The sequence below is a fragment of the Tenrec ecaudatus genome, chromosome 12 (genome assembly GCF_050624435.1).
Source record: "Tenrec ecaudatus isolate mTenEca1 chromosome 12, mTenEca1.hap1, whole genome shotgun sequence".
Lineage (NCBI taxonomy): Eukaryota > Metazoa > Chordata > Mammalia > Afrosoricida > Tenrecidae > Tenrec > Tenrec ecaudatus.
The window spans coordinates 66,984,734-67,009,542 of record NC_134541.1 but is presented as its reverse complement, the minus strand read 5'-3'; the positions used below and the strand labels follow the sequence as shown (position 1 = coordinate 67,009,542).

The 24,809-nt window shown below is 54.6% G+C and overlaps 1 protein-coding gene across 1 annotated transcript in view; it reads right to left on the bottom strand.

Moving 5' to 3' along the window:
* Window positions 1-24,809, bottom strand: part of KIRREL3 (kirre like nephrin family adhesion molecule 3) — a 173,044-nt gene that overhangs the window by 9,200 nt on the left and 139,035 nt on the right. Inside the window, exons 8-14 of the mRNA XM_075527996.1 lie at window positions 20,212-20,360; window positions 17,462-17,589; window positions 14,960-15,086; window positions 10,729-10,829; window positions 6,975-7,173; window positions 5,540-5,575; window positions 2,289-2,396 (exon numbers count right to left, since the gene is read on the bottom strand). Of these exons, the coding sequence (XP_075384111.1) occupies window positions 2,289-2,396; window positions 5,540-5,575; window positions 6,975-7,173; window positions 10,729-10,829; window positions 14,960-15,086; window positions 17,462-17,589; window positions 20,212-20,360 (848 nt within the window). The remainder of the gene's footprint in view (window positions 1-2,288; window positions 2,397-5,539; window positions 5,576-6,974; window positions 7,174-10,728; window positions 10,830-14,959; window positions 15,087-17,461; window positions 17,590-20,211; window positions 20,361-24,809) is intronic.

The following is a 24,809-nucleotide window of genomic DNA, read 5'->3' as shown; positions in this document are numbered from 1 at the left end:
GACTCCAGTCTTTCACTAGCACCGCCAGGCGTTCCATTGGTCCAGCAGACTTAGTTTGGGGTCCTGAGCTAGGCCCTGGCCAGTCAACTAAATCCTTACTTCTGGGGCTCTTTGATGGCGACGAGGGATGAGAGCATGAGGGAGGGACAGTCACTTACTAGATAGAAGATGCGTGTTAATACTGGTGAAGGGAAAGGCATTTCACAAACAGGAGAAATCAGTGTGACCAAAGCAATGCAGACAGATGCTAAGAGGTACCCAAGAAACAAGGGGAAGTGTGGTAAATGCTCTAATGTGCAATCTTCCAGCAATGGTCATAACTGTGAGCGGCGTCATAGGTAGATGAGCTGCTACCTTGGTGTGGGAAGGTATATGGGAACATATAGATATGCATATATGGGGATAGTTGTAGGCATTGGTCCATCTTCCTATGTGTTGCACATACGCTCACATATAGAAGAGAGCACATTGGGGTGCGCAGTGAGGGAAAGTGCCTAGACCTATTGGAACACCTTGCAGGACGGAATAACTTGGGTTTGAAGGCTCAAGACTATAGTTTTCGGAAATACCTCAGTTAATTGACATAAAGTTCACAAAGACAAATCCTTACACCCCAGTTTGGTGAGTAGCATCTGGGGTCTTAAAATCTTATGAGCTGTCACCTAAAATATAACTCTTGCTCTTCCATCTGGAGCAAAGGGGAGTGAAGGAAACTGAAGAGTCAAACCATTGGCTCATGGGACTAATGACCCATAAGAGCTGAAGGCTCCTGTGGCCGGAGACCAGAAGAACTAGATGGTGCCCGACTATAAGTTCCAGCTGCTCTTATACAAGAAAAGGGCACAGCTTAGATGGGAGAAAACTGTAGAACAACATTCAGGATCATAAACCAGACCAGGTGCCCTGGACTGTTAGAGACAGGAGGAGACCATGAGTCTATTGCCACAAAGACCCTTTTAATCTGGAACTTTGGCTGGAAGCGGTCACCTTCCAGCCAAATAACACATCGACCTAGAAAAGCAACAGTAGAACCATCAACTCTATGAAGGGCAACGTTTGCCCCAAAGCGAAGTTAAGAAAGCAGGGAGGGGGAGGGCCGTTGGAGGGAGAGAGGGCCAGCGCACGGTGGGCCAGCAGCTCATGCCGTGGACCGACGTGTGTATGAATGATAGACTGGAAGCATTTGCTGTGTGAACTTTCACCTAAGGCACAACGAAGTGTTCAAAATATAATAAAGAATGCAAAAAAAAAAAAAAAGCCCTGGATGACTTCCCTACCCATTTCTGATCCCGCCCGTAATAGAATCACAAATCTTCCTGTTAGAAAGGACCTTAAACCTGGTCTAATGTACCCCTGGCCTGTGGAAGGCTGGCTCCCAAGATGGAAATTCGCTGCTTCTAGAGGAGGTGGCTTGCTTAGAATTGAATGGCTTTGCTAAAAAATTCTTCCTAAAAGTTCCCCTCGATCATTTCCACTGAGAGGGCCGTGAGGTAGGTCCCGAGACCACACCACTGAAAGTAGCCAAGGTGCTTGGCTTGGATCAGAGATGACGTGAGGGAAAGCAGCAGCTTCTCTGTCCAGACGGTCGGGGAGGGGGCTCACTCTCGTTATTCAGATTGCGCTTCAAGCTCCCGCAGGCTGAAAACCGGAGGGGTTATGAAAGCCACGCCATCTCCAAAGGAAAAACCCGAGCCTCGGCTGGCCCAAGGACACAGGTAAGGAGAAGAGATAAAGGACGGAGACCCCGCCATCTGCATCTCGACTGCGCTTCAGCCCTCTGTTCGCACGGAGCTCCGTGCCCGCACAGAGCTTTGCAGCTGTGCTCCGCATGGGAGGCCAGTCACACTCCCAGAGAGCATGCGCACCAACGAAGACAGCCCTCTTGAAGCCCGTGCAAAGCGATTGCTGGGATGCTCTCGGCCCTCACGTCGGCTGTGGGCTTCTCTGGTTGAACTAGCACCGGGTAGGGAGCAATCACCAGACCCCTCCTTTCACCCCTCGCACTCAGGGTCTGGCTGGGTCTGGTAGCCCCTGGGCTAGCTGTCTGCGCTTTCTGATGAGGGTCCTTTTTGCCCAGTTTCACATCACTTTAGTGCCCATTCCGTGCCAGATGCAGCGCCGGGCCCGAGCGCACACGAGAGTTAGGAAGACCCGCCCCTGCCCCCGGAGCGCACCGCATCGGTAGGCCCCCTGCTCAGCGCACTGCTGCTTACTTGCTCTCCGGGGCAGTCTAAGCCTGGCCTTTTGCTCTGTCCCCCTCCCTGAGATCCCGGGTCTCCCTCCCGTACTTCTCTGGGAGCGGGCACAGCAGAAGGCCACGATGGTCGCCAGCAGGACGAGGAAGGCCACGCCGGCTCCGACGGCCACCCCAATGATGACGGCCATGGGCACAGACTCTGTGGGAGAGAAGCAGGCACCTCCGGTGAGAGGGTGGGAGATGGCTCAGTACCCCCCTGGGCCTTGTCCAGGCCCCTCGGCCTCGGCGTAGCTTCTGCCAAGCTGAGGCCAGACTCCTGCCAAGTGGGCCCCTCCTGGGACTGCCATGTCGGGGACCGCGGCAGCACAGTTAGAACCCACCGGGGTCTGCTCCAGCTGGGGTGGAGACACTGGGGAAGAGGAGGCCAGGGAGATCTGGGGGTTCAAGTGGGGGATAGACCCTGAGGCAGTGGTGGAAGGAGAGGGTGGCAAGCAGACACACGAGAAGGGAGGGCTGGGGACAGGGGGTTCAGCAGATGAGAGGCAAGGCTGGGACGATCTCGCTCTCCTTGGCCTTAAGCACGGAGTAGTCTGTGGTGTGGTGACTGGGGAGCTGGGGGTGCTGGCTTTGCTCTGAAACATGCCGATGGTCACTGCCCTGCGCGGCTCAGTCTCTTCCTTCCTGCTCCCCCTTTCCAGGAAGCACGAGGTTAGACACAGACAAGCAGCCTTCCAGCTGGGGCAGCTTCCCCTCAGGGCTTGCTGGGCAATAGGGGTTGTACCCCCTGGGTGCCCGAGTCTTGGGGGACAGAGGGCCCTGGCAGAGGCACAGGGTAAGGCAGGAGAGTCAAGCTCCCCTATGGTCCCTTCCTTAAGAAGAAATCTCCCTTTCCTTGACTCATCCAGGACGCTTCTGTTTCATCCTTGGCTAGCCCTCCGAGCAGGCTGACCACCCTGCCTGGGAGAGGGACCTGAACTCCAGGCAGGCAAGGCCTTACTCCCGGCTGCGTTTCTGAGGTCTGTCTCCTGCCCTCTATGGGTCTGGAAGGAGGGGGGGCTGGGTGATGGTAGATGTGGGGTTGGGGTGGGGGTGCTCCTGACAGCCCTGGCCCTCCTATGACTGCAAACAGGGGTCTGAGGACCTGCCCTCGGGCCCTGACTGCTCCATCAGGCACAGAACCTTGGGATGATGGAACACAGCTACAGGTCCGCCAGGATGAAATCCAGGTCTCCTCTCTATCACACCCACTGCTTGCTGCCCCCCTCCCACCCCCACCCCCCATCAGCTTCTCATGCTGTGCCGTGCCACCCTTCAAACCTCACAGGGAAGGAACTGGAGCCATCTCTGAGACTGGGGGGCTGCTCCGCCCCGCTAACTTGCTTCTCTGTCGAATGGGGATCGTCACAGTGCTGACCTCACGACGGGGCTGGGGTGGGCAAATGCACGCTGAGGCTTTGCAACGGAGCCCGACACCGGGTCCTAACCTCGGGTGTGCTGCTGTCACTGTGTGGGAAAGGGCAGGAACTGAAGAAAGTTCCTTTCAAAGCACTGAGCTCCCTTACCATGGGTCCCATTGTCCACCAGCATGAGCGACCTTGTGGGACAATTAGGCATTTGTTTTAGACAGTTATTGTTATTTTATTTCAAAAGAAAGAAAACCTCAAGCCTTGGGCACTGGAGGCCTCTGCAGAGAGCTGGTGCCTCTCGGAACCCCAACGGGCTATGCCAGTTTCTTTCCTTTCCATCCAAGAGTTGCACACTATCTAATTCCGTAGTTGCCAACCTGTTGGTGTCTACTGAGAACCCTGCGGGGTGACAGGGGGAGAGGACAAAGAAGAAGTGGAATTGAGAAACACCGCCGGCTGAAAATGGGAGGTGTTGGGTGTTTGGGTTGGTCTCAAAAAACATGAGGCCTGAGGAAGTGAACTTGATCCCCGCCCCTGTGGGCTTGTGTTGATAAACTGACCATCCTGTCTCTGGGGTTTGAATCCCCGGGGAAAGGGAAACAGCTTTGGGCGTGCTTCGGCCCTTGGCTTTTGACTTCTATGAACTTGAGTGTGATTCAGTTTGCCCTTGGAGTCCTAGTACATTTCTTCCGAGAAGCTGATCTTGTCTCAGCTGAACTCAGAGCCAGAGCAGTGACCCTGGGAAGGTCCCGAGCTCTCCCGGACTCGGTGTTCCATCTGTCCAACGGAAGCTGGCAGGCAGCCTGCGAGGCTTGTCCCAGCTCAGGGCCCTGAGAACCTGCAGGCCTGAGCCGTCCCTTGGGGGAGCGGTTCCTTCGCAGGCAGCCGGCCTGGGGGTGCTTCCCTTTGCTCAGCTCCCAGAGATCTGACCTGGCTGCCTTGTGCTACCAGAAGGTCCCTCCTGCTGTCCTGGAGAGAGAGTGGGAGGGGGGGGGGGGACTTGCCTGGCTTCTGCTCCCTCTCCCTTTGTCTCGGATGAGTCTCAACAGGGAAAGAGGAAGGTGGGGGAGGGCTGTCCAGAAGCTCAGGAGGAATGCCCTGACACGTGCAATGGAGACCAAGAGGTGATCCCACCTCCGGCATTCCCTTCCACACCTGCTTCCAGCACCAGGGGGTGCTCTGAGGGAGGGGCGTCAGGAGAACAGAGCTACCTCTGCCTAGGCTGGGAGGTGGGGCGTTAAGCTCGATGAAGGAAATGATACAGGGTCCCTCCGGGCCTGAGAGACAGGAGAACCAGGGTACAGGTCCCCAGGTCTGCAAGCATGGACTTGGTCTGCCCTGTGGTGTCCTGCTTGGGGCCAGGGGACATCTATCTCCTGTGGGACAGCTACCCAAGGAGCCTGATGAGTCCTGTGTGCCAGGGATGGTGGTGAGATGACACATGTCACACAGTAGGGGGTGGGAGGCGATGACCAGGGAGAAGCATGGATAGATTGTGGATAGACAAGGCTGGGGAGCGATGACTAAGCAGTGATGGTGTGGAGAAGTAGGACAGCCAGGGGGTCCTGGGACCTGAAGGGGGACCCCAGGAAGAGGCTGGGACCTGAAGGGCGGACCCCAGAGGAGGAGCCAAGCCTTCTCCTGAGAAGGGGCACGGAGGAATGGACGGGAGAGGACAGAGAGCCCGGATCCCAGGGGAGGGTGTTGGGGTCCAGGCAGCAGTGACTGGGACACAGGTCTCACGTGTCCCTAGAGCAAGCTGGCTGAGAAGACCTGTCAGTGCTTAGCCTGCTCTAGCCCTGGACATGGGGGAGGGAAGTGTAAGGTAGCAGCCTCCACATGCTTCCCTATGCTTCTCAGGCGCCCTCCCCGACTAGTGCAGAAGCCCCTTCCCCCATCCCTGGGGGGGGGGGAATCTCATCAGTTCCTTCCATACCTGCTTCCAGCCCGGCTCCCGACTTCATTTCTGAACCTGTTTGGAAATAAAGCAAGCGTCTACAGCCAGGGCCTGGCTGGCCAGGGTGGGGGCTGTGGGAAAGTCTACCTGGGGGGACTGGGACCAGGGACCCCTTCCTCACTCCATCTCTAGGGCCATCCAACAAGCTCTCTCTAGCCCGGCAGGACTCCACTGGGAGTTCATTCAGGGGGACTCCAGAGGGGAGGGGCAGAGAAAAGTAGAGTGTGGGGAGGGGTGGGGATTAGACACCAAGGAAAAGTGTAGGGGGCGGCACTGGGGAGAAGACATGGAGGGTAAGCCACGGGGGGAGGGCGAGGGTTTGAGATGACGTGTGGACGAGACTATGCAAGTTATGGGCAAAGCAATATGCTCAGCGGCACTTCTCTGGGGAGGGCTTTAGGGATACCTGGCACATCCACAGGGCGGCACGGAGGCCTGAGGGGACCTAGCCAACTCTCTTGACAGGCTGCAAGGGGACCTGCACCTCAGGGGCGGGGTATCCCAACTGAGATCCAGGTGTCCTGGGCACGCAGCTTTCTGGGCTCACTAGTATAGGCCCAAAGCCCAGGCTAGCTGAGCATGAACCCCTTGACCATGACGGGCCATAGCCCACGGTGGCATGGGGTACAGCTACAGCCCATCTCAGGTGGGGTATATTCCTGCTGCCCTCGGAGTCCTCTGCGCCCTGCTCTGTGGCCAGACTGAAGTTGCTTCCTGCCGTCACCTCCTGGGAGCTGCTCCCTGGCTGCTGTGTCCTCCAGAGCATGGTGGGCCTGGCTGACGGGCAGTGTTCTCAGCTTTACCTCCCGGCTCTCCCTCCAGGGATCAGGACAGCTCAAGCCTGACACCTTAGCTTTGGCTTTGGTGCCCACCTCCCTGAGGGGGGGGGTGCACTGTGAGAACTTGGACAGGCTTGTGGTCTTAACGGAGATGGGGCAGGTTCCCCAGCAAACCCAGGCTGTACTCCAGTCCCTCTCCCCTGTTCCAATACCCCCCACATCCCCATCACTCCTCAGTCAGTCACATGCCTTTAAGGATGGCTTGGGGTCAGGCTAGGTCACCAGGGAGAGTGCACAGAGCCAGAGTCCCCTAGCTTTTGCCACTTAGTGCAAAGGCTTTCTTTCCCGGCAATGGCACCCTCGTTGCTTCCTGGTGCAGGCAGTCGTCCTTGCTACTGCGGGGAGCTGGGGTCCAGGAAGGCGGCTGCTGTGCCCAAGCTCATGTGGAAAGTAGGGAAGGGCATCATGGTTGCCCCGGCCCTGCCCTGGCCTGGAGCCCTCCGCTAGGTGTGCTGTCCGCTCAGATCTGGGAGACTTTGCCTGCAGCTGCCCACTCCCCAGATGAGTCCCCTTGCCCTTGGCGAGAAGGCCTGGCAGGGCCCGCTGTTCCCCTGGAGGTCCTGGCAGCCCCCCACCTTGTTCCTTGAGCCGGATGATCTCCGTGTCAGAGCCGAAGCTGTTCCATGCCGTACAGTTGTAGATGGTCTGAAAGTCGGCCCGCACAATGTTGCTGATGGTCAGGGTGGAAATCACGCCCTCCTCGGTGCTAACGGTCTCCACTGTGTAGCGCCCTGACGTGCCTGACTCCAGCACGTTCTCCTTCCAGGACCAGGCCTGCCGGGGTGCATAGGGTTAGGAGGGGAACCCCACCCGAGCCGCGCATGGCCACCAGGACCACAGAGTCACCACCCTCCTACAAGAGCTCATGCTCATGGTCACTGCCACAGCCCCCGCTCCCAACATGTGTGCACAGGTAACACTCCCCAGAGCATCCGTAAGAGATATATAACATGCATACAGTACACGTAACACGCTGCCCAACATATTCATAACATATATACAACACGCACATACACAGCACATGTAGCACACAACCCAACACATCTGTAACATATATATAACATGCACACAACACACACAGCCCAACACACAAACCTCGCTCACCCCCCGCCCCCCAGGCTGGGACCACTTCAGTGGGTGTATATCCATCCCCAAGAAGGTCTTGTGAAGGCTCAGTGGGTCCCTGGATGGTGCACTTGATGAACACGCATGGCTGCTAACTGTACGATTAGAGGTTCAAGTTCACTCAGAGACAGCTCAGAAGAAAGGCCAGGAGATTCAATTCTGAAAAAGCCAGCCTTTGGGAACATCCTGGTGCACCATGAGTCGGGACTGACTGCACGGCATCTGTTTTGTTGTTGTCACTATTGCTGGATTGCTTTGAATGTGCGTCTTTCACTAGCAAAGCTGAAGAGCCCTGATGGTGTAGTGGTTCTGTGTTGGGCTGTGATCCACATGGTCGGTGGTTTGAAGTCACAAGCAGTTCCTCGGGTGCAAGGAGTTTCTTTCTATTCCAGTAAACAGTTACAGTCTCGGACATCCACAGTCAAGGCTCTGAGTCAGCACTGATTTCATGGCAATGAGTACATTAAATGTGTTTGTGTATTTTGGTCCTCAGGCAAATACGGGAAACCTTGTGGGGACCATCTGAACCCCCACCTGTGGGCCCACCTGGTTCCTCCTCACAGACACCCTGTCGTCTGCTGCTGCCCTAGCAGGGCTGAGGCCGAGCACCAGCTCCTAGTGGCTTTGCAGGTCTATTTTTAAAAGTATGATTAGAGAATTGCATGTGTGTGTGCTGTACTGTGTGTGTTTACAAGGATGATCGTTCCCAATATTTTAGAGTTGTTCCGCCTACACTGTAACCACCTCAGTGTTGAAGCGCCTCCCCAACACTGGATCACGGTATTTCTGAGACTGTGATCTCAGGCCAGGGTAAGTACCTGGACGGTGGCCCAGAGGAGGGCTCTCCCAACCATGGCCTGTTCTCTGGTTGGAAGGGTGTGGGACCAAGAATTTGGTTTGGCCTTTTGTCTCTCTCTGGCCGCAGTCAAGAGCCCTGGGGATCTTTGGTTTTCTGAAACAGCCAGGCAACACTGACACATGGACAGACCCGTACAAAGGAGGGAGAGGGTGGCATGATGAGGCCTTAGGACAGCCCCACCTTCCCCTTCGGAGGCTTGAAGCTTGCCAGCAGAGTGAGAGAGACTTTCCTAGGCTGGCACCACTGAACGGGGAGTAGGGGGAAAGTCTCCATGGCTCTCCCTGTGTCAGGTCTTGGAGGCTTTGAGGCATGGGGTCAGGGGCCCTCAGAGCAGTCCCATGGCAACCTGGTGCTAGGTGGAATGCACACAGCAGAAGTCTCCAGTCCACTGAGGCCAAATCCAAAGGATATCAAGCACTGTTGCTGTCAGGTGCCGCCCCATAGCAACCCTGTGCATGACAGAAGGAAACAGTGCCTGGTCCTCTGTCATCCTCACACTAGTTCCTCCGCCCCAGCCCATTGTTGCAGCTACTGTGTCCATCCATCTTGTGTGTGTGTGTGTGGGGGGGGGGGGGCACTTGACTTTACCAAGCTTCTCAGGGACCTTCTTCAGGGACCGGTCTCTCCTGACAACGTGTCCAAAGCACAGAAGAACCGATCTCTCCATCTGGACAGTCTGTTCGAGCCAAATGGGGACTGGCTCAAAAAGCGGGTCTGTGTTGGGCCTGGGCCTGGTGTGCTGCCTGTAAGTCACAGAAGTGACCTTGCACGTGCTCAGGCACTGGGAATGCCAGTGTGGCCAGCTTTGCCTGGAAGGAGGTGATATCCCGGGAGGACTCACTATCAGTAATTGGTGTCCCTTTGTTAATGTCCTTGTGCTGATTAGGAAATATGAGAGGAACAGGAGGTGTGCGAGGCTAACCACTGGCCAGCGGTTCAAACCCACCAACTGCTCAAAAGGACCTAAGGTAGTCTGCTCCTGTGTAAAGATTTACAGTCTTTGAGTAGGGTGTGCAGCTGCAAGATGGTGTGCATTGAGAAAGTTTAATACCATCTCTTACCACTAGATGGTGGTAGTACCCCATCCCATAATTGGGAGAACCCAAGTCTAATTCCCTGCTATGGAATTCACGCTGACTCTTTAGTGACTTCCCACAGGCTTTCCTAGCCGGTAACCGTTTTCGGGAGTAGAAAACCCAGCCATTTACCCTCGGAGCTGCTGGTGGTTTCGAACTGCCGACCATGCAGATCGCAGCCCAATAAATAACCACTACGCTATTAGGGCTCCTAACTACCAAAGATAAGACCCAACTCACCCCTGGTTGGGAACAGCTGGAGAGTTAGCTAGCTATGGAGACAAAAGTGTGCATATGCTTAGGAGTGAATGCCATGTTGCACGAAAGGCCAGTGTCACCTTTATGATTTTATTTTAGTTTTTTAGCATAAAGAGCGGAGTGAGTGGGCAGCATCTGTATTAGTGCCATGCGTGAGTCCTTGCACCGCTCTTGTGACGCTGTCAGAGGGCAGCGGACTGAGTGCTGGCAAAGTGTTCCTCAGTCCGACTCCCGAGACGAGCCGTCGCCGCAAGGCCTTCGTGTCTCCACACATCCATGTGCAGCCGCGGCGCCTCGGTCCGGTCTGGTGTCTCAGTCCCGGTCTGGTCCTGGTCCTGCGGACACAGGTGTGCTGCGCAGGGTGACTTGCCTTGTGCAACTCACGGGGGAGAAGCCAGGCTTTCAGCGCTGGGGATTTCTAACAAGAATGCTAGTTCCAGGACCTGGCTTGGAAATGCAACTTTTTCTCTGTTTTCATGTCTGAGCGTCCCCTAGACTTAAATGCACTTGGCTGAGAAAACCAACCAACCAACCAACCAACCAACCAACCAACCAACCAACCAACCAACCACCACCAGCCGCTCTCCAGGTGCCCTGGATAGATGTGATTGGCTTCAGAGGCAGGTAAGGGAGGTGGAGAGAGACGCTGGAAGGCACAGAAGGGGGCTTCTCCAAAGAGAAAGAAACTGAACTCTGAAAGAATTCCCAGAGGTTGGCTTTGAACCCAAGAGTGGGAAGGAGGGAATTTCTCCTGGCCTTTGGCCTCACCCGCTTGCCCCTCTGCTCCTAGGAGGCAGGCTTCCCGCTCAGCTGAAGGAGCGCTCCCTGGCTCAGATGGAGCGCTCCCAGAGGAGACCTTCCGCAGTCTTGTCTCCCCGTGAGGGACAAGGCAGGTATAGTCTCCCCAGTGAAGCCCCACAGGTACTGGCGGAGAAGCCCCCAGAGATGCTCCTTCCCATGAGGCCACCGGGGGCGAGGGTGGCAGTGAGATGGCACTGCTGGGGTACTCACGATTCGGTCTGGTGGCGGCGTGCTCCGAATGAAGCATTTGATCTGTCCCTTCTCTCCGTGGAGGGCATGCTGGGTCTGGGTGCTGGAGATGATGGGGGGCCCTGTGGGGAGACAACATTGTGGTGGGGACTTGGGAAGGACAGGCTTCTGGTTTGGAAGTGATTCATCAATCCAGCCATTGGGCAAACATTTGCTGAGGGACCGCAGAGTAAGGTGCAAGGCAGGGGGTGAGAAGATGAATTAGACATTTTGTCAGAAACCTCTCAATGGGGTCGTGAGTGAAAGCTTCGAAGTCAGACTCCCCAGATGATATAAATAACCTCACTAAAAGGCAGTGAGTGTTAGCCCCCGGAGTGGGGCAGATTGTGCTGATTCCCAAGAGAGGAACTCATTCTATTTGGGGGACAGGGAGGAACTCTTTCGGAAGGAGGTGGGGGGTCTGGGAAGGGAGCAGGGGAGTGGTTGGGGCCTGCAGGAAGAGGCACCCGCAAATGCCACCTCCACATTCACCAACTTCTTAATTTCACGTTTGCATCAGCGATCCAGTAGAGGGAGGGCTTGTACAAGAAATGGAAAAGTCCCCGACTGGGCTGAGGCAGCCTGGGAGAAATGGAATCTCCCCATGCCTCTACCAAGGGCAGGGATCACCCTGGGATTAACCATGCTGCAAGTTCACAGCCAGAGTCTCACCTAGGTCTGAGGAGGTGGAATATAATTCATCGTCTGGCCTGCCTCCACATACACACCCAGCCGGTCCCAGATGAGACCAGGGCTGAGAAACTCTGTGTGTGTGTGTGTGTGTGTATACATATACAGTGTGTATGTGTGTGTGTCAAAGAAAGAGAGCGAGAGTGAGCAAGCTATGGTTCTGAGTGTTCAGTTCCCAGAGCAGCTGTCTTGGACAGCCTTTGGGGGCTTTCAGTAACTCTGCCTTTTTTTCTGCCTGCCAGGGAAAGGGTTCTGCTTGGTGGAGTCACTTGCTCCCGAAACCTGCAGGACTGCTGGGCGGAGGGACAGAGCCTCCTTGAGGGCAAGGATAGGGGTTTAGCCAGCAGAAAACAGGAAAGAGGGGGAACTAGGGATCTGGAAAATAGGCAAAATTATGCAGAGAACAAAACAAAAATCACTGCAAACATAATTGCTGTTTATTAGCCACCTTAATTAAAACAGATTTGCATTTCTATGAGTAGCTCTCAGCCGGAGGGAGGGAAACACTCAGATGATTTCCATGGAGTTTAGGATGGCCTTGGGCAGGGCAGAGCCTCAGGTAGGGATGCCCAGGAAAACGCCCAGGTAAACCTGCCTTAACTCCCTTTCATCCCTGAGCATCAAAGAAACCTTTGGCCAGAGGGCAGGAGGGGGGGGGAAGGAGGGGCTTTTGAGGAGGCTGAATGGTGCATTGTTTTGTTCTTGGGCTGAAGGTGAGGATGCCTCACCAGGAACTAGGAATTCTTTGGAGGGTAGTTCTAAAATGCAAATTTATGCTTTCGAATGAACATTTTAACAGAAAGCCAAAGTAAGGGTAGAAGGAAATGAGGTTGAAAGAGGCATGGCTCATGGGAATTCCCCCTTCCCACCGACCTCGACCTCCGTTTGAGCCAAATCTTCTCTGAGGGGCCCTGGCCAGCACCTCTGCAGGCGGGGGTGTGTTTTGATGAAAGAGACTTCTCTTATCCTGGACTCTTTTAGGCCAGAGCCCCTCAGCTCATGTCCACGTGGCTTTCCCAAGGGCGCCTGCCATCCAGAGATAGACCCATAGTCTGCGACACAACAACAGTTGGCCCACCTCTTTCTCTGAGCCACTGCCTCCATCTCCCTGCCTCAGGCAAGGAGTCCCCTCTCTTCCTCTCTCACTGGCATCCAGTTGATCCTGGCTCATGATGGACCGTCCTGGAGGACAGCGCAGAGCTGTTCCTGTGGGTTTCCAAGCCTGGGATTCTTTATAGGAGCAGAAATCCCTCCTCTTCCCCCTGGGAGTGGCTGGTGGTTTTGAACTGCTGACTTTGCAGTAACAGCTCAATGCGTAACCTACCATTCTACCAGGGCTCTCAGGAAACACCCCTCTACCAAACCAAACCTACTGCCGTGGAGTCCATGCCGACCCTGATGCCCCCTGGCTCACAGCTCGATTGGGCACCACTATGCCCGAGGCTCCCTCAAATGACTGCAGCCAAGAGCCCCGCAGCGGCCCTTCCTTCGCTGGCCTCCAGCGGGAGGTTGCCTGGCAGTCAGGGCAGCATCCAGCCCCGCTTCCCTTTCTTTCTCCTGATTTTTGCTTTTATTTAAGAAGCCCATAGCCACACATGCATTTGCCTGGTATCTTGTAGATGCCCCCCCCTCCCCCAATCCCCAGTTTCTGGGCAGTGACGGGAAGAAGGGATTGGAACACAGAGGAACATGGCAGGAAAGGAATGGTTTGGAAAGATGGGCTTGGCGACCACAGATCAAATACTGGGAAGATTCCAGGGCTCCATCTGGAAAGATTGTCCAACCCAGGCCTGGGCTTCCCAGGGGGTGTCCTCCCCACGATAAACCACTTTAAAGCTCTGCTAGGGAAGGGCTTGCCTTCTGAAGTACACATAATGTCAGCCTCTCCTTCCTTCCCTCCCCAGCAGGAGGAGGCTCATTTCCCAGCTTCAGGCATGGGGGCCTTGGAGGGAGTCCGAGGGAGGAGCTCAGCATGCTGGACATGGGGTAGCAGACCAGACCCCCTCAGGGGGACCCCAAGATGGGCCGCGGCTTCCACTGATGTCATCACGGCCGTGTCAGACACTGGGCATGGCAGGAAAAGGCTGCAGTCCGTGTTGCCATGGATACAAGGAGGCACCATCAGATGCTGTTATTTTTAGCCCTGCAGCACCAATTCATTGGCGGCTTCCTAGGGACATATAGGGAGAGGCAGGAAGGATTGGGGTTTTCGACCAGGTGGCCTGTGAGCACTCTGGGTTCTGGGTGTTGTCACCTTCTCTATGTGGCTCCTGAGTCTCATGTGGAGGGGCTGGTGGATGGGGACAGTGGAGCGGGCGAGCTAAGGAATCATCAAGCTGGCTTCAGTATCTCAGCAAAGTGGGCAGGGCTGGGGGAGAGATGAGGCTGTTGGCAGGTACCTTCCTGGGGTAGGAAGAAGCAGAATTGGGGTAATTCTAGAACCTTTGCTCAGTCCCGCTGTAGGGCCCTGATTTGGGGCTGGAATTCAGAGGCCCTGCAGATATCTGCTCACCCTCGGGCGCTGGTTCAGGGTGTTGGGGCTCTGGTCTGAATTGTGGTGAGAGGAGGGAATTCCCAAAGAACTTAGGGCAGGGCAGATGTGAGGCTTGAGACCAGGTACCCAGCTAAGTGAGGACATCTGGAAAAGGCAGAGCGATGTGACCTTCCCGTTTCTCATCCTCTCAAAGCAGCAGTTTTGATTTTGACTCTCTCCAGGTACATATCATGGCAGGGACTTCCAGAATGTTCCTTCTGATATCAACTGTGTTGGGTCTGAGTGAGGTGTCAGTTCACCATGACCTTCTACCTAACATTATCTTGACCTGTCTGACGCCCTTGTCTCCTAACCATGTCCCTTAGCCATGGATCTTCTAGGTGGAGCAGCTCCAACACAAGGAGAAGAGGACAGCCAGCGTGCTCAGAGATGTCCCCTTAGGTTCTCCACCAGGGTCAGGGACACTTCAGGTGGGCCAAAGGTCACTAAGTGACCACCTGACCCTTTCTTCTACACTCAGAAGGAAATGGGTCAGCGATCATTCCTAAGGCCTCCGAGGTTAACAAAGAAGGGATATACCGATGGTGCCCAGGATTCTAATTGTCAGAATTTACCTCAAACAAGCCCTCACTTTGAAATGACTGACCGACCCCGCTCACAACACATTCTTCATCACAATCACCTCCAGGCGCTTCATGTGCAAGTTTTAACCGTCACCTGGATGGAAGGTTGACCAAGAACGGCACGTACCGTATGCACCTGCTGCAACTTACCTGCAAGTTATTACAGGCATAGCGAGGAACTGACGTCCGAATCCAGAAACTGCCAGTACTAGGAATTTCTCGAGACATCACGAAAGACTACCCTGTCCAATTTGCACCCTTCTGGGCAGTGATGGAAATATTGTGGCAGGTGGTAGCAAGAGACAGAACCAACGATTCTCCCTTGCAGTGACGTCAGGCACCAGGAAGCATGGGCCCCTCCCCCCCTCCTGTCCCAGCCCCAGCCCCAGCTCCAGTGGGCTCTCACCATTGACTGTCAGCATCACCTCTCGCTCCCCGGCCCCCACCCGGGGAACCACTGCTCGGCACACGTACTTCCCAGCATCCTCCTGACGCACGGTTTTGAGGGTCAGGGTTTTTTCATTGCTCAGGACCTAGGAGAAATGAGGAGGATCAGATGCAAAGATCGGGCTGGATGTGCCAGCTGAGTGACACAAGTCTGGACTTCCACTCGGGAGACCGGGTCCCATTTCTGACCAATGCACCACCTCAGGGCCTGGAGTGTTGCTTATGATGCTGAACACGTTTCAGCAAAGCATCCAGACTAAGAGCACTAGGAAGAAAGACCTGATGATTAATGGAAAGTCTATGGGCCACCGCGGTCTGATCTGAAAATGATTGGGCACTGGGATCACCATGAATCAGGGGTCAACTGGACGGGAGCTAATAACAGCCACATGGTGTTGGGAGGAGGGGTGGGGAGAGGAGGGAATCTCTCTGTTTGGGGACTTAGTAGGATGCTGGGCTCCTGGCACCTGCGCTGGCCTCTCCTCTCCCAGGCGATGCATGGGTGCAATTGTCCTGTGCCCTCGCTTTCCTGACTCATTTCAGCATCTCTTTGGGATATAGCTCGGGGTGATGAAACAACACAGACTCGGGCATTAGCTAGATCCGAGTGTGAATCCCAGCTCCGCCTGTGGATGCTCGTAGCTGTGGTCCATTATTGACCTTCTCTGCCCCTCAGTTGTTGTTGTTTTCATCTGTGTAATGGGCACAGTGATCCTTTACGGACAGGGTGTGTCTGGCATATGGAAGCCTATCAGTTTCCTCCTGCTCCCCCCCCCCCACCATCCCCCTCCTCGCTGGCTTTGCACTGGCAAACATAGACGCATACCTGGAAAATACAGACATTAAAAATAAAAATGACGTAAAGAGGCAGCAATGCTTACCTAAAGGCTAAAGGAGAACAACCCTTAGGGAAGTTGAGAAGCCATGCTGGTGACAATGTTTTCTCACGTATTAGAGCTTAACGTCTAAGCACTTGGTTTTCAGAAGGGCTACGCGCTTATGCTGGGAGCCCCAACTCCATTTTGAATCCTGATGGAAATTCGACGTCCCTTTAAGTTCTTTCTGACCATGGACTACGTGGTTACCCTCAGGCAGTGTGTTTGAACGTGGATTACAACCCCCACCCCCAAAGGAGCCCTGGTGGCCCAGTGGGTTACAAGATGGGCTGCTAACCTCAAGGTCACCAGTTTGAAACCACCAGTCCCGCCAAGGAGGAAAGATGAGGCTTTTTGCTCCCATAAAGAGTTGGAGTCTTGGAGACCTACAGGGGCAGGTCTACCCTGTCCTTTGGGTCACTGTGAGTCAGCATCGACTTGATGGCCATGTGGCTTTTGGAGCCAGCCAGAGGAGCCCTGATGTTTCTATTGGACTGATAACCCCAAGCCAGTGGTTCAAACCCATCAGCAGCTCTTTGGGAGAAAGCGAGAAAGATGAGGTTATCTGCCCTAGCAATGATTTATAGCCTCAGACCCTTCTGCTATGGACATGTTCTCAAAAGAAGCCAGTCTCCGGAGAAGGACACCATGGAAGGGCAGTGAAAAGAGGAAGACCCTGGACACGCGTTTTGTTCTGTTGTACATAGTGGGGCTATGAGCTGGAACTGACTAGACAACACGGATTAACAACAACAGTGGCTGTGTGTGTGTGTGTGTGTTGGGGGAGAGGGGGGAGAGTGTTACTCAGCCCAGAGAAGGGCATCTCACCCTCAGAGACTTGCCTAAAGATGCTTTTCATAGCAATTGGGGTTCCAGGGCTACACGGCGGGAGTCACAGCCTGACACGATATAACGGTCAGGGGGCGGGGGGAGAACCAATTCTGGAACTGTCCCCATCTGTATACATCTCCCCATACCATAGCTCCACCTGAGACCCTGTGAATTGACTTGCTGCTAAACAAGATGGGGTGACAACTGCTTCTGTTTCCCAAGTTCTCTAAGTAGCCACATGGCGTGAACCCTTGGGACACCATCCTGGCACCCTGTGGTGAGCCCCACCATCTGGATGATATGTTTTTGCCTTGTTTTAGGGTCTCTACAAAATATATTTGAGTTGGGGTCATTGGACTCCCCAAACACTCATAAGGCTCATGGAAACCTACAATGCCTACCCCCTTGCCTAGGGCTAAGGGTTTACACGCAGGAATCTGGGGTCCCCTCTGCCCTTTAACTTACACTGGCCTTAACCCTTAACCCACCAATTGCCATCATGTTGATTCCAACTCACAGTGGCCCATATCAGGTTTCTCAGACTGTACATCTTTATGGGAGCAGACAGCTTCCTCCTTCTCCTGAGGGGTGGCTAGTAGGGTTGAACCGCCAACCTTGTGGGTGAAAGTCCAATACCGAACTCACTGAGTCACCATGGCTCTATGGAGGCAGACTCTGCCCATTAAGAGTGAGAGGGCCCTGGAAAGTCATCCCCCTAGCCCTGGCCCCGACCGCCTGAGCTGCCTGCCACTCACCACGCCAGAGCCCCGCTTCATCCAGACGATGGTCAGAGAAGGGTTGCCAATCCAGGCGCAGCTGAAGACGGCGTCAGATCCCAGGTCCACCAGCAGCGACTGGGGCTCGGTGGTCATCCGGGGCCCAACTGTGGTCAGGAGGACGGAGGAGACAGGGCTTAGGTGGGTGGGGAGACCTGAGACCTTCCAATTCCCCACTTCCTCCGGCCCCACTTCTGCTGCAGGGAGTGGTCTTATGCCACCTCCACTTGTTTCAGGCCATCTCCTTGCTTTGGTCCTGTGGTCTGTGACTCTCTCTCTCTCTCTCTCCAAGCTGGGCCTCCCCTCAGGGATCCCATGTGTGGACAGCACTTGGCCCAGGGAAAGAAAGTTCATGACTTAGTTTGTGCTGGGCTTTATCTAGGGTGCTCCTACCGCTCCCCTTGTCCTGGCCCCACCTGGCTTCAGACCGTTCAGTACGTGGCAAAGAGGCCTTCCTCCTAGCCCTCCTACTAGTCAGCCAGCTTCTCCTCCCCTCCTGGGGAATGAGCTATCCTGTGTGCCGCTGGCCAAGCTCCTGAGGGGGCACTGAGCTAAAGAGCGAGCTGGGGCCCCGCTGGTGTCTCCACCTCATGCTCTCTTACTCAGCTTGCTCCCCGCCCTCGCTCACCACACTCCCTGGTCAGCCCTCCCACACTGCTAAGTGTCCGTGAGTGTCAGTGACGGCTCCTCTCCTGTCCCAACACATGGGTGCCCACCGGAGCCACCTACCCATTCCGTCACCCACCCTCCACTGTGAGCCCGGGGCTCTCCCAGGGGCTGGCTCAGGTGCAAGCTTGGGCAGGCAGCCCCTTTCATGACGTACTGGGGGTCAGATGACTGGGATTAGTCATTTGATGTGGAAAGGAGTGACAGACTTCTACTGAAGCTGTTGGGGTTGGGTGGTGGGGTTAATAAAGCGAGCTAGTACCGTGTCTTCCACACAGTAAAGGCGAGCACACGTGGCAATGCCGATCGTGAACAAATCCAGCTATTCTGCCAGGCGGGCTGGAAGTTCCAACTACGGGTCGGGCCTCCATGCGGGAGGCAGAAGGCATAGGAGTGGGCCCTGTGCCTGGTCTCAGTGCTTTTGTTTAAAAAAAAATCATTTTATTGGGGGCTCTTACAGCTCCCAATCCATCCATCCATCCATCGTGTCGAGCACATGTGTACACATGTTGCCGTCATCATTTTCAGAACATGTTCTTTCTACTTGAGCCCTTGCTATCAGCTCATTCCCTCCCCCCTTAAACCCTTGATAATTTATAAATTATTATCTTTTTCATGTCTTACATTGACCGATGTCTCCCTTCACCCACTTCTCTGTAGTTCGTCCCCATGGGAGGGGGTTATATTTTGATCATTGTGATCAGTTCCTGCTTTCTTCCCCCACCTTGCCCTTCCCCTCCTGGTATTGATGCTCTCATTATTGGTCCTGAGGGGTTTATCTGTCCTGGATTCCCTGCATTGCGAGCTCTTATCTGTACCAGTGTCCATGCTCTGGTCTAGCTGGATTTGTAAGGTAGAATTGGATCATGATAGTGGGTGCGGGGGAGCATTAAAGTGTTAGAGGAAAGCTGTATTTTTCATTGGTGCTCTACTGCACCCTGACTGGTTTGTCTCTTCCTTGTGACCCTCTGTAAGGGTATGTCCAATTGTCTACAGATGGGCTTTGGGGCTCCACTCTGCACTCCCCTTCATTCACGTGGATATGATTTTTTTTTGTTTTGTTCTGGGTCTTTGATGCCTGATACCTGATCTCATCAATGCCTCGTGATCACAAAGGCTGGTGTGCTTCTTTCATGTGGGCTTTGTTGCTTCTCAACTAGATGGCTGCTTATTTATCTCCAAGCCTTTAAGACTACACACACACACACACACACACACACACACACCTTTTGATAGCCAGGCACCATCAACTTTCTTCACCACATTTGCTTATGCACCCATTTTGTTTTCAGCAATTGTGTTGGGAAGATGAGCATTACAGAACGCCGGGTTATTAGAACAAAGTGTTTTTGCATTGAGGGAGTACTTGAATAGAGGCCCAATGTCCGTCTGCTACCTTAACACTAAACCTATAAATATATGTACAGAGATCTATTTCCCTATTTTATATAAATATATTTACATTATACATGCCTGTATTTAGACCTCTATAAATGTCCTTTGCCTCCTAGTTCTTTCCTCTATTTCCTTTTACTTTCCTCTTGTCCCACTATCATGTTTGACTTTCATTCGACTCTCAGTAATTCCTCTCAGCTACATTGCACTTGCCCAAGCACGACCAGGCATCCTATGCCCTCCTTGCCATCGAGTTTCGATCACTTGTTATTACCTTGTCCCTGGGTTTGTTGACACGCTCCTCCTTTCCCCTCCCTCCCGCTCTCCCATGTCTCCCTAGAACCGTCGGTCCCATTGTTTTCTTCTCCGGATTGTTTATCCAGCCTATCTCATCTAGCTAGACACGCGGAGATAACAATAAGCACAAAAACAAAGCAAAAGAAAATAACAACAACTAAAACGATCTCTGCACCTTGCTGTGTGATCCTGGGTGCCCAACTCCTCATCTGGGTCCCTTGCCTCAATGTGAGGGTCAAGACAGACCCGAAACCACACCAGGGAGCTCCTTGTAAGGTGCAAAGCACTGTGTGCCTGAGTGAATCCAGACGGGCTCCCCGGCTCCCCCACGCTGCCCCTTGCTGGCAGATGCCTCGTGTGACGGCACTCACAGTAGACATCCACCGTGCGGCTGGTGTTGGTGCTGCCCAGCGCGTTGGTGACCTCGCAGGACACAGGCTCGGTGAAGTACGTGTAGTCCACTGTGGTTCGGTACACCTCTCCCGACGCCTCCTGGATGATGTGGCCTTTTTTGGCCCACCTGTAACAGAGGCTCTGTGGGCTTGGGGGGGCCTCGAGCAGTAGGGGTGCCCCTTCTCCTGGGGCACGTCTCTCTGGGAGCTGGAAGCGTCCGGCCCACCTGAGCATGGGGCGCTGGCCCTGGGCAAAGTCCCTGAGGTGTGCCCGGGCCAGGTTTGCTGCGGTCCTGTTCTCACTTGCCTTAGCCACCGAACACTGCCAAGACAGAAGCGGCACACCAGGAGCGTTCGCAGCCAGGACGGCGGTTTCCCACGGGCTAGGAAGCAGCGCATCTGACGTGGGGGTGCCTGCGGGCTAGCTCTCTTCAGCCTTTGTCCCTCCTTGCTTGGTGACCTTCATGTGACCTGGCATCTATCCCCAATCTCTTTGGGCTCCAGCAGCTCAGTTTATACCATGGTGGTGGGGGGCTTAATACATACTTTCAACTGGTATATGCTCACTAATGTAATAAAGAAAACCCCATTCTCAAGTGAGATTACACCCATCAACCTGGGGGTGAGCATTTACTATATATATATATATATATATATATATATATATATATATATATATATATACATTTACTAAATATTATTTACTATATATAATTTGGTGTTTTTTTTAGGGGGGAGGCACACAATTCAATCCACCCATAGCAGTCATGGTGGGCTTTGGTCAGTTGGTCATGGGTCACTTGATGGGTGAGTTATGCTGGTGGGAGGTGGGTTGGCTATTCCGTTCGTCAGTTGGCCGGGGACCCAGCTGGGTAACCCCACTATCTGTCACCAGATAGCTTGGCTGCCTGGCTCGGAGCTCTATGGTCGCCCTCTCTCAAGTGACGGTGAAAGAGGCTGAGTACATGGGTGCAGAAGTGGCAAGTGCGTGCCCGATGCAGATGGAAACACACATGCAGCCCCATGGGCTTCAGGAGCTTACATTCCAAACAGTTAGAAACAGTGTGGGAAATGAGGTTCTCCCTTCCCCTGGGCCTGTTGTCTCAGCTCTCCTGGCCAACTCCTGCCCCTGGGGGTGGGGGTGGGCTGAGGTGGGCCTGCTCTCCCTGAAAGTGCTCCCAGCAATGGTCCTTCTTTGTCCCATGGCTGCGCGCTTCATAGGCCGTGACTCAGTCATGGGCTCTGGTGGGGCTGCTGCCTTTCTGCCGGGAGACAGTAGTGTGCCGAGGGAGGGAGAGACTGCCCAGCCTGGGGCTTGTCTGTGTTCTGACCCTGGGGTTGGGGCATTGGGCCCATATGCGGGCATCCTGTGGGGTGGCCCTAGGTCTGCATTGAGCGCGTGCACATACCTGCGTGTGGGCAGGATAGTTTATGTATATGTGAGTGTACTTATGAGTGAGAGAATATGTGGGTGTGCACATATGTGAGGGTGTGTGTTTGCATGTGTTTATGAGGGAGACTGTGTGTGTATGTGAGAGAGAGAATGTGTGGTGTGTGCACGTGTGTGTGGCTGTGCTGTGAGGGAGGGTGTGAGTGTGTGTGTGTGTGAGAGAGAGAGAATGTGTGGTGTGTGCATGTGTGTGTACGAGTGAGGGAGGGTGTGAGTGTGTGTGTGTGAGAGAGAGAGAATGTGTGGTGTGTGCATGTGTGTGTACGAGTGAGGGAGGGTGTGAGTATGTGTGTGTGTGAGAGAGAGAGAGAATGTGTGGTGTGTGCGTGTGTATGTACGAGTGAGGGAGGGTGTGAGTGTGTGGCGTGTGTAGGTGAATGGGATGGTGACTGCAGGAGGGTGTTGTGAGGGTGTTTGTGCAGGGCCGAGGTCTCTCCTTATGAGGCATAGAGAGGTTTCCCATGATCCTCTGTAGCAGCACCCCCTATTTTCTCACAACCCTCCAACTGCTCCTCCCTCACCCTGCAGGCCTGGTTGAGTCTTCCCCTCTGGGGAGCTAGTGAGGTTCCTGGCCTCCGCTGCCCCTTGGCAGTGGCTATGTCCCTGCCCTCAGCCCTCCCTCCCTCCCTCCTCCTCCTCCTCCAACTCCCCCCCGCCCCCCCACAGAGGCTGGCTGCCCGGCTCTTCCCACCAGTCACTATTTGGTGGTCTGGCCGCCCAGCCCCGTGAGAGGGCCGTCTCTGTGCATCACATGGGGTGCCTAAGCCGGCGCCATGTGGTTATTATCACAAATTAATATTGGGTAATTATTAAGAACACGATTAATAATAACAATTATAGTTTAACAGCGGAGCAAACCATCGCTCCCTGAGAGCTTAAGGAGCTTCCCAACAAACCATTATGAGTTATTCATGAATCATTTCAATTCCTAACTTTAATTTAATGACCAGATTTAATAGTCAGGCACGGCCCCTGCCTGAGGCTGACAAATTCAGTTCCAGCTGCTCAGTTGGGGTCTGCGTCCCACCTCAGCTCCCTCCATGGTGGGCCGGGAGGGGCCAGGGAGCTGCATAGCCAGGCAGCGTGCAGATTCAACTTGGAGGGGAGGCCTGCCAGTCCTGCCCAGGCCTCTGCTAGGTTGTCTACCTGGGCTCCGGCCAGCCAGCTGGCTCTAAGGAGCTGTAGGGAGTGGGGGTGGGGGTGTCTGGTGGAAGGTGGGGCTTCCTTTCTCTCCAGCTGGGCCCTCATAGGGTTAAGTCAGAGCGGATGGAAACACTTGCCTGGCCCTGAGGAGCTCAGGAGGAGCTGAGCTCTCAACAGGTCAGAGAGGCAGTGTGACATTCTAGGCCAACAGGCTGGCCTATCTGTCTCCTGGCAGTGAGGGAATCCCAGGAAGAAACGGAGGTGGGGACTGCTGCTGTGGGGACAGGAGCTTCCTGGTCAGCAGCAGGCCCTGTGTGTCTGACCGCCGTCTGGGCACCCACTGCCCTTAGCTTGGCCCTGGTGCTCCTCTGTTGGAGACGGGCGCTGTACAACCATGGGAAGGAGCTCTCCGAGGAGCAGGCAGGGAAACCTCTGTCCTTCTGCAGGTCTTGGGCCTCAGGGTGTCTCTGATCAGGACCTCTGGGTCCCTGCGTGTGCCCTGCTCCTTCCTGCCTTCAGCTCAGACACGGCCAGCCCCTGCCACAGGAGCCCAGAGGCTTAAAACACAGCACCCACGCAGCTGGACAGCCACCCTGTCCCCTCGGCCCCTCTCTCTGTCTGTCCTTTAGCTTAGCTTCCCACCAACCCTACTCGGTCCTCTGTGCCTCGCCCCCCCCCCGACTCCCCGCCCCCCCCAACCCTTTGTGGCTTGTTCCACCTCGCCCAGCCTTCCGAAGCAGCAGTCCTCCGAGCCTCTCCCAATCAATGTCTAATTTGGTCTGAGCAAATGTAAGAGGATTAATTATTTACGTCGCCGAATCCGGAGGCCTCGCCCATCACAGCTGCCAATAGCCCCAGGTTCCATCTTGGGGAGGGGTCCCCTGGCTGCCATCGGTTTTGGGCGCAGACACAGCAGAGAAACAGGACAGGCACCAGCGGGGCTGCTGGCCGTCCCTTGAGGACAGCAGCCGTGCTGCTGGGCACTGTGTGTGAGCTGCCCTCTCCCCTGGGAGCGGGCAGAGGAGGCTTGTTTTGGACTCTAGAGAGGACCGCTCTGCGCGGGGCGGGGAGGAAGCAATCGCGTAGCCGGGAGTCAAGCAGCAGAGATCCCTGTAATCTTGTCAGTGTCAGTTTGGAAAAATCAATGTACTTCTGTGACAGATTTGCTTAAGGCTTTTCCTCGTGGATCCAATGCCCACACCTAGACAGACAGTTGGGGTAACTGTGGAGGCCTCACAGAAGGAGGGCCTGTCCGTCCTCTCCACTTGCCTCCTGCCCAATAACCCCCTGGAGGAGCCAGACCCTCCCTGCAGGACCCCAGGCGAATGCCAAAGATCAGGAGGGGATGAGAAACGGACTGAATCGTGCCCACCCCCCACTCCCTGCAAACATGTGTTGAAATCCTAACAGATGCCCTGCAAATCCCGTGTTTGGTACCAGGGGATTTTCTTTGTCATGTAATTGGATCAATCAAATAAGGTGGGTTCGAAACCTAATCACCTCTGACTTACAGAGAGGAGCTGAATGGACACAGAGACACACACCCAGGGGAAGACCGACACCACATGCGGTTGGGCGACTGACAGGAAGAAGTCACACAACCTAGACTCTGCCTTGGCCTTCTAGTCTTCAGGATGTCAGGTTTGATCTTTAAAATCACCCACTGTGGTCCCTGTGTTACAGCAGCACCTGCGGGACTGAGCAAGCAGACAGGAGCAGGGTGGCTCCTCCTCTGTAAGGAGAGCAAGTGCCTCCTCTGGGAGCTTCGGACCGGAGGCAGAGGGAGGGAAAGCCACAAGGACACTGTGACCTTGAACTTGCAGATTCTGTGGTTGGCTGTGTACTGATTTTTATTTTAGAAAAACTAAACTAAACCAAAACCCCACACTAAATGAAACTCGAAGGAACAGTATAATTAGCCCCTATGGTCCCTTCACCTGGATTCGCTATCACTCATTTTGTCACATTTGCTTTATGACTCTCT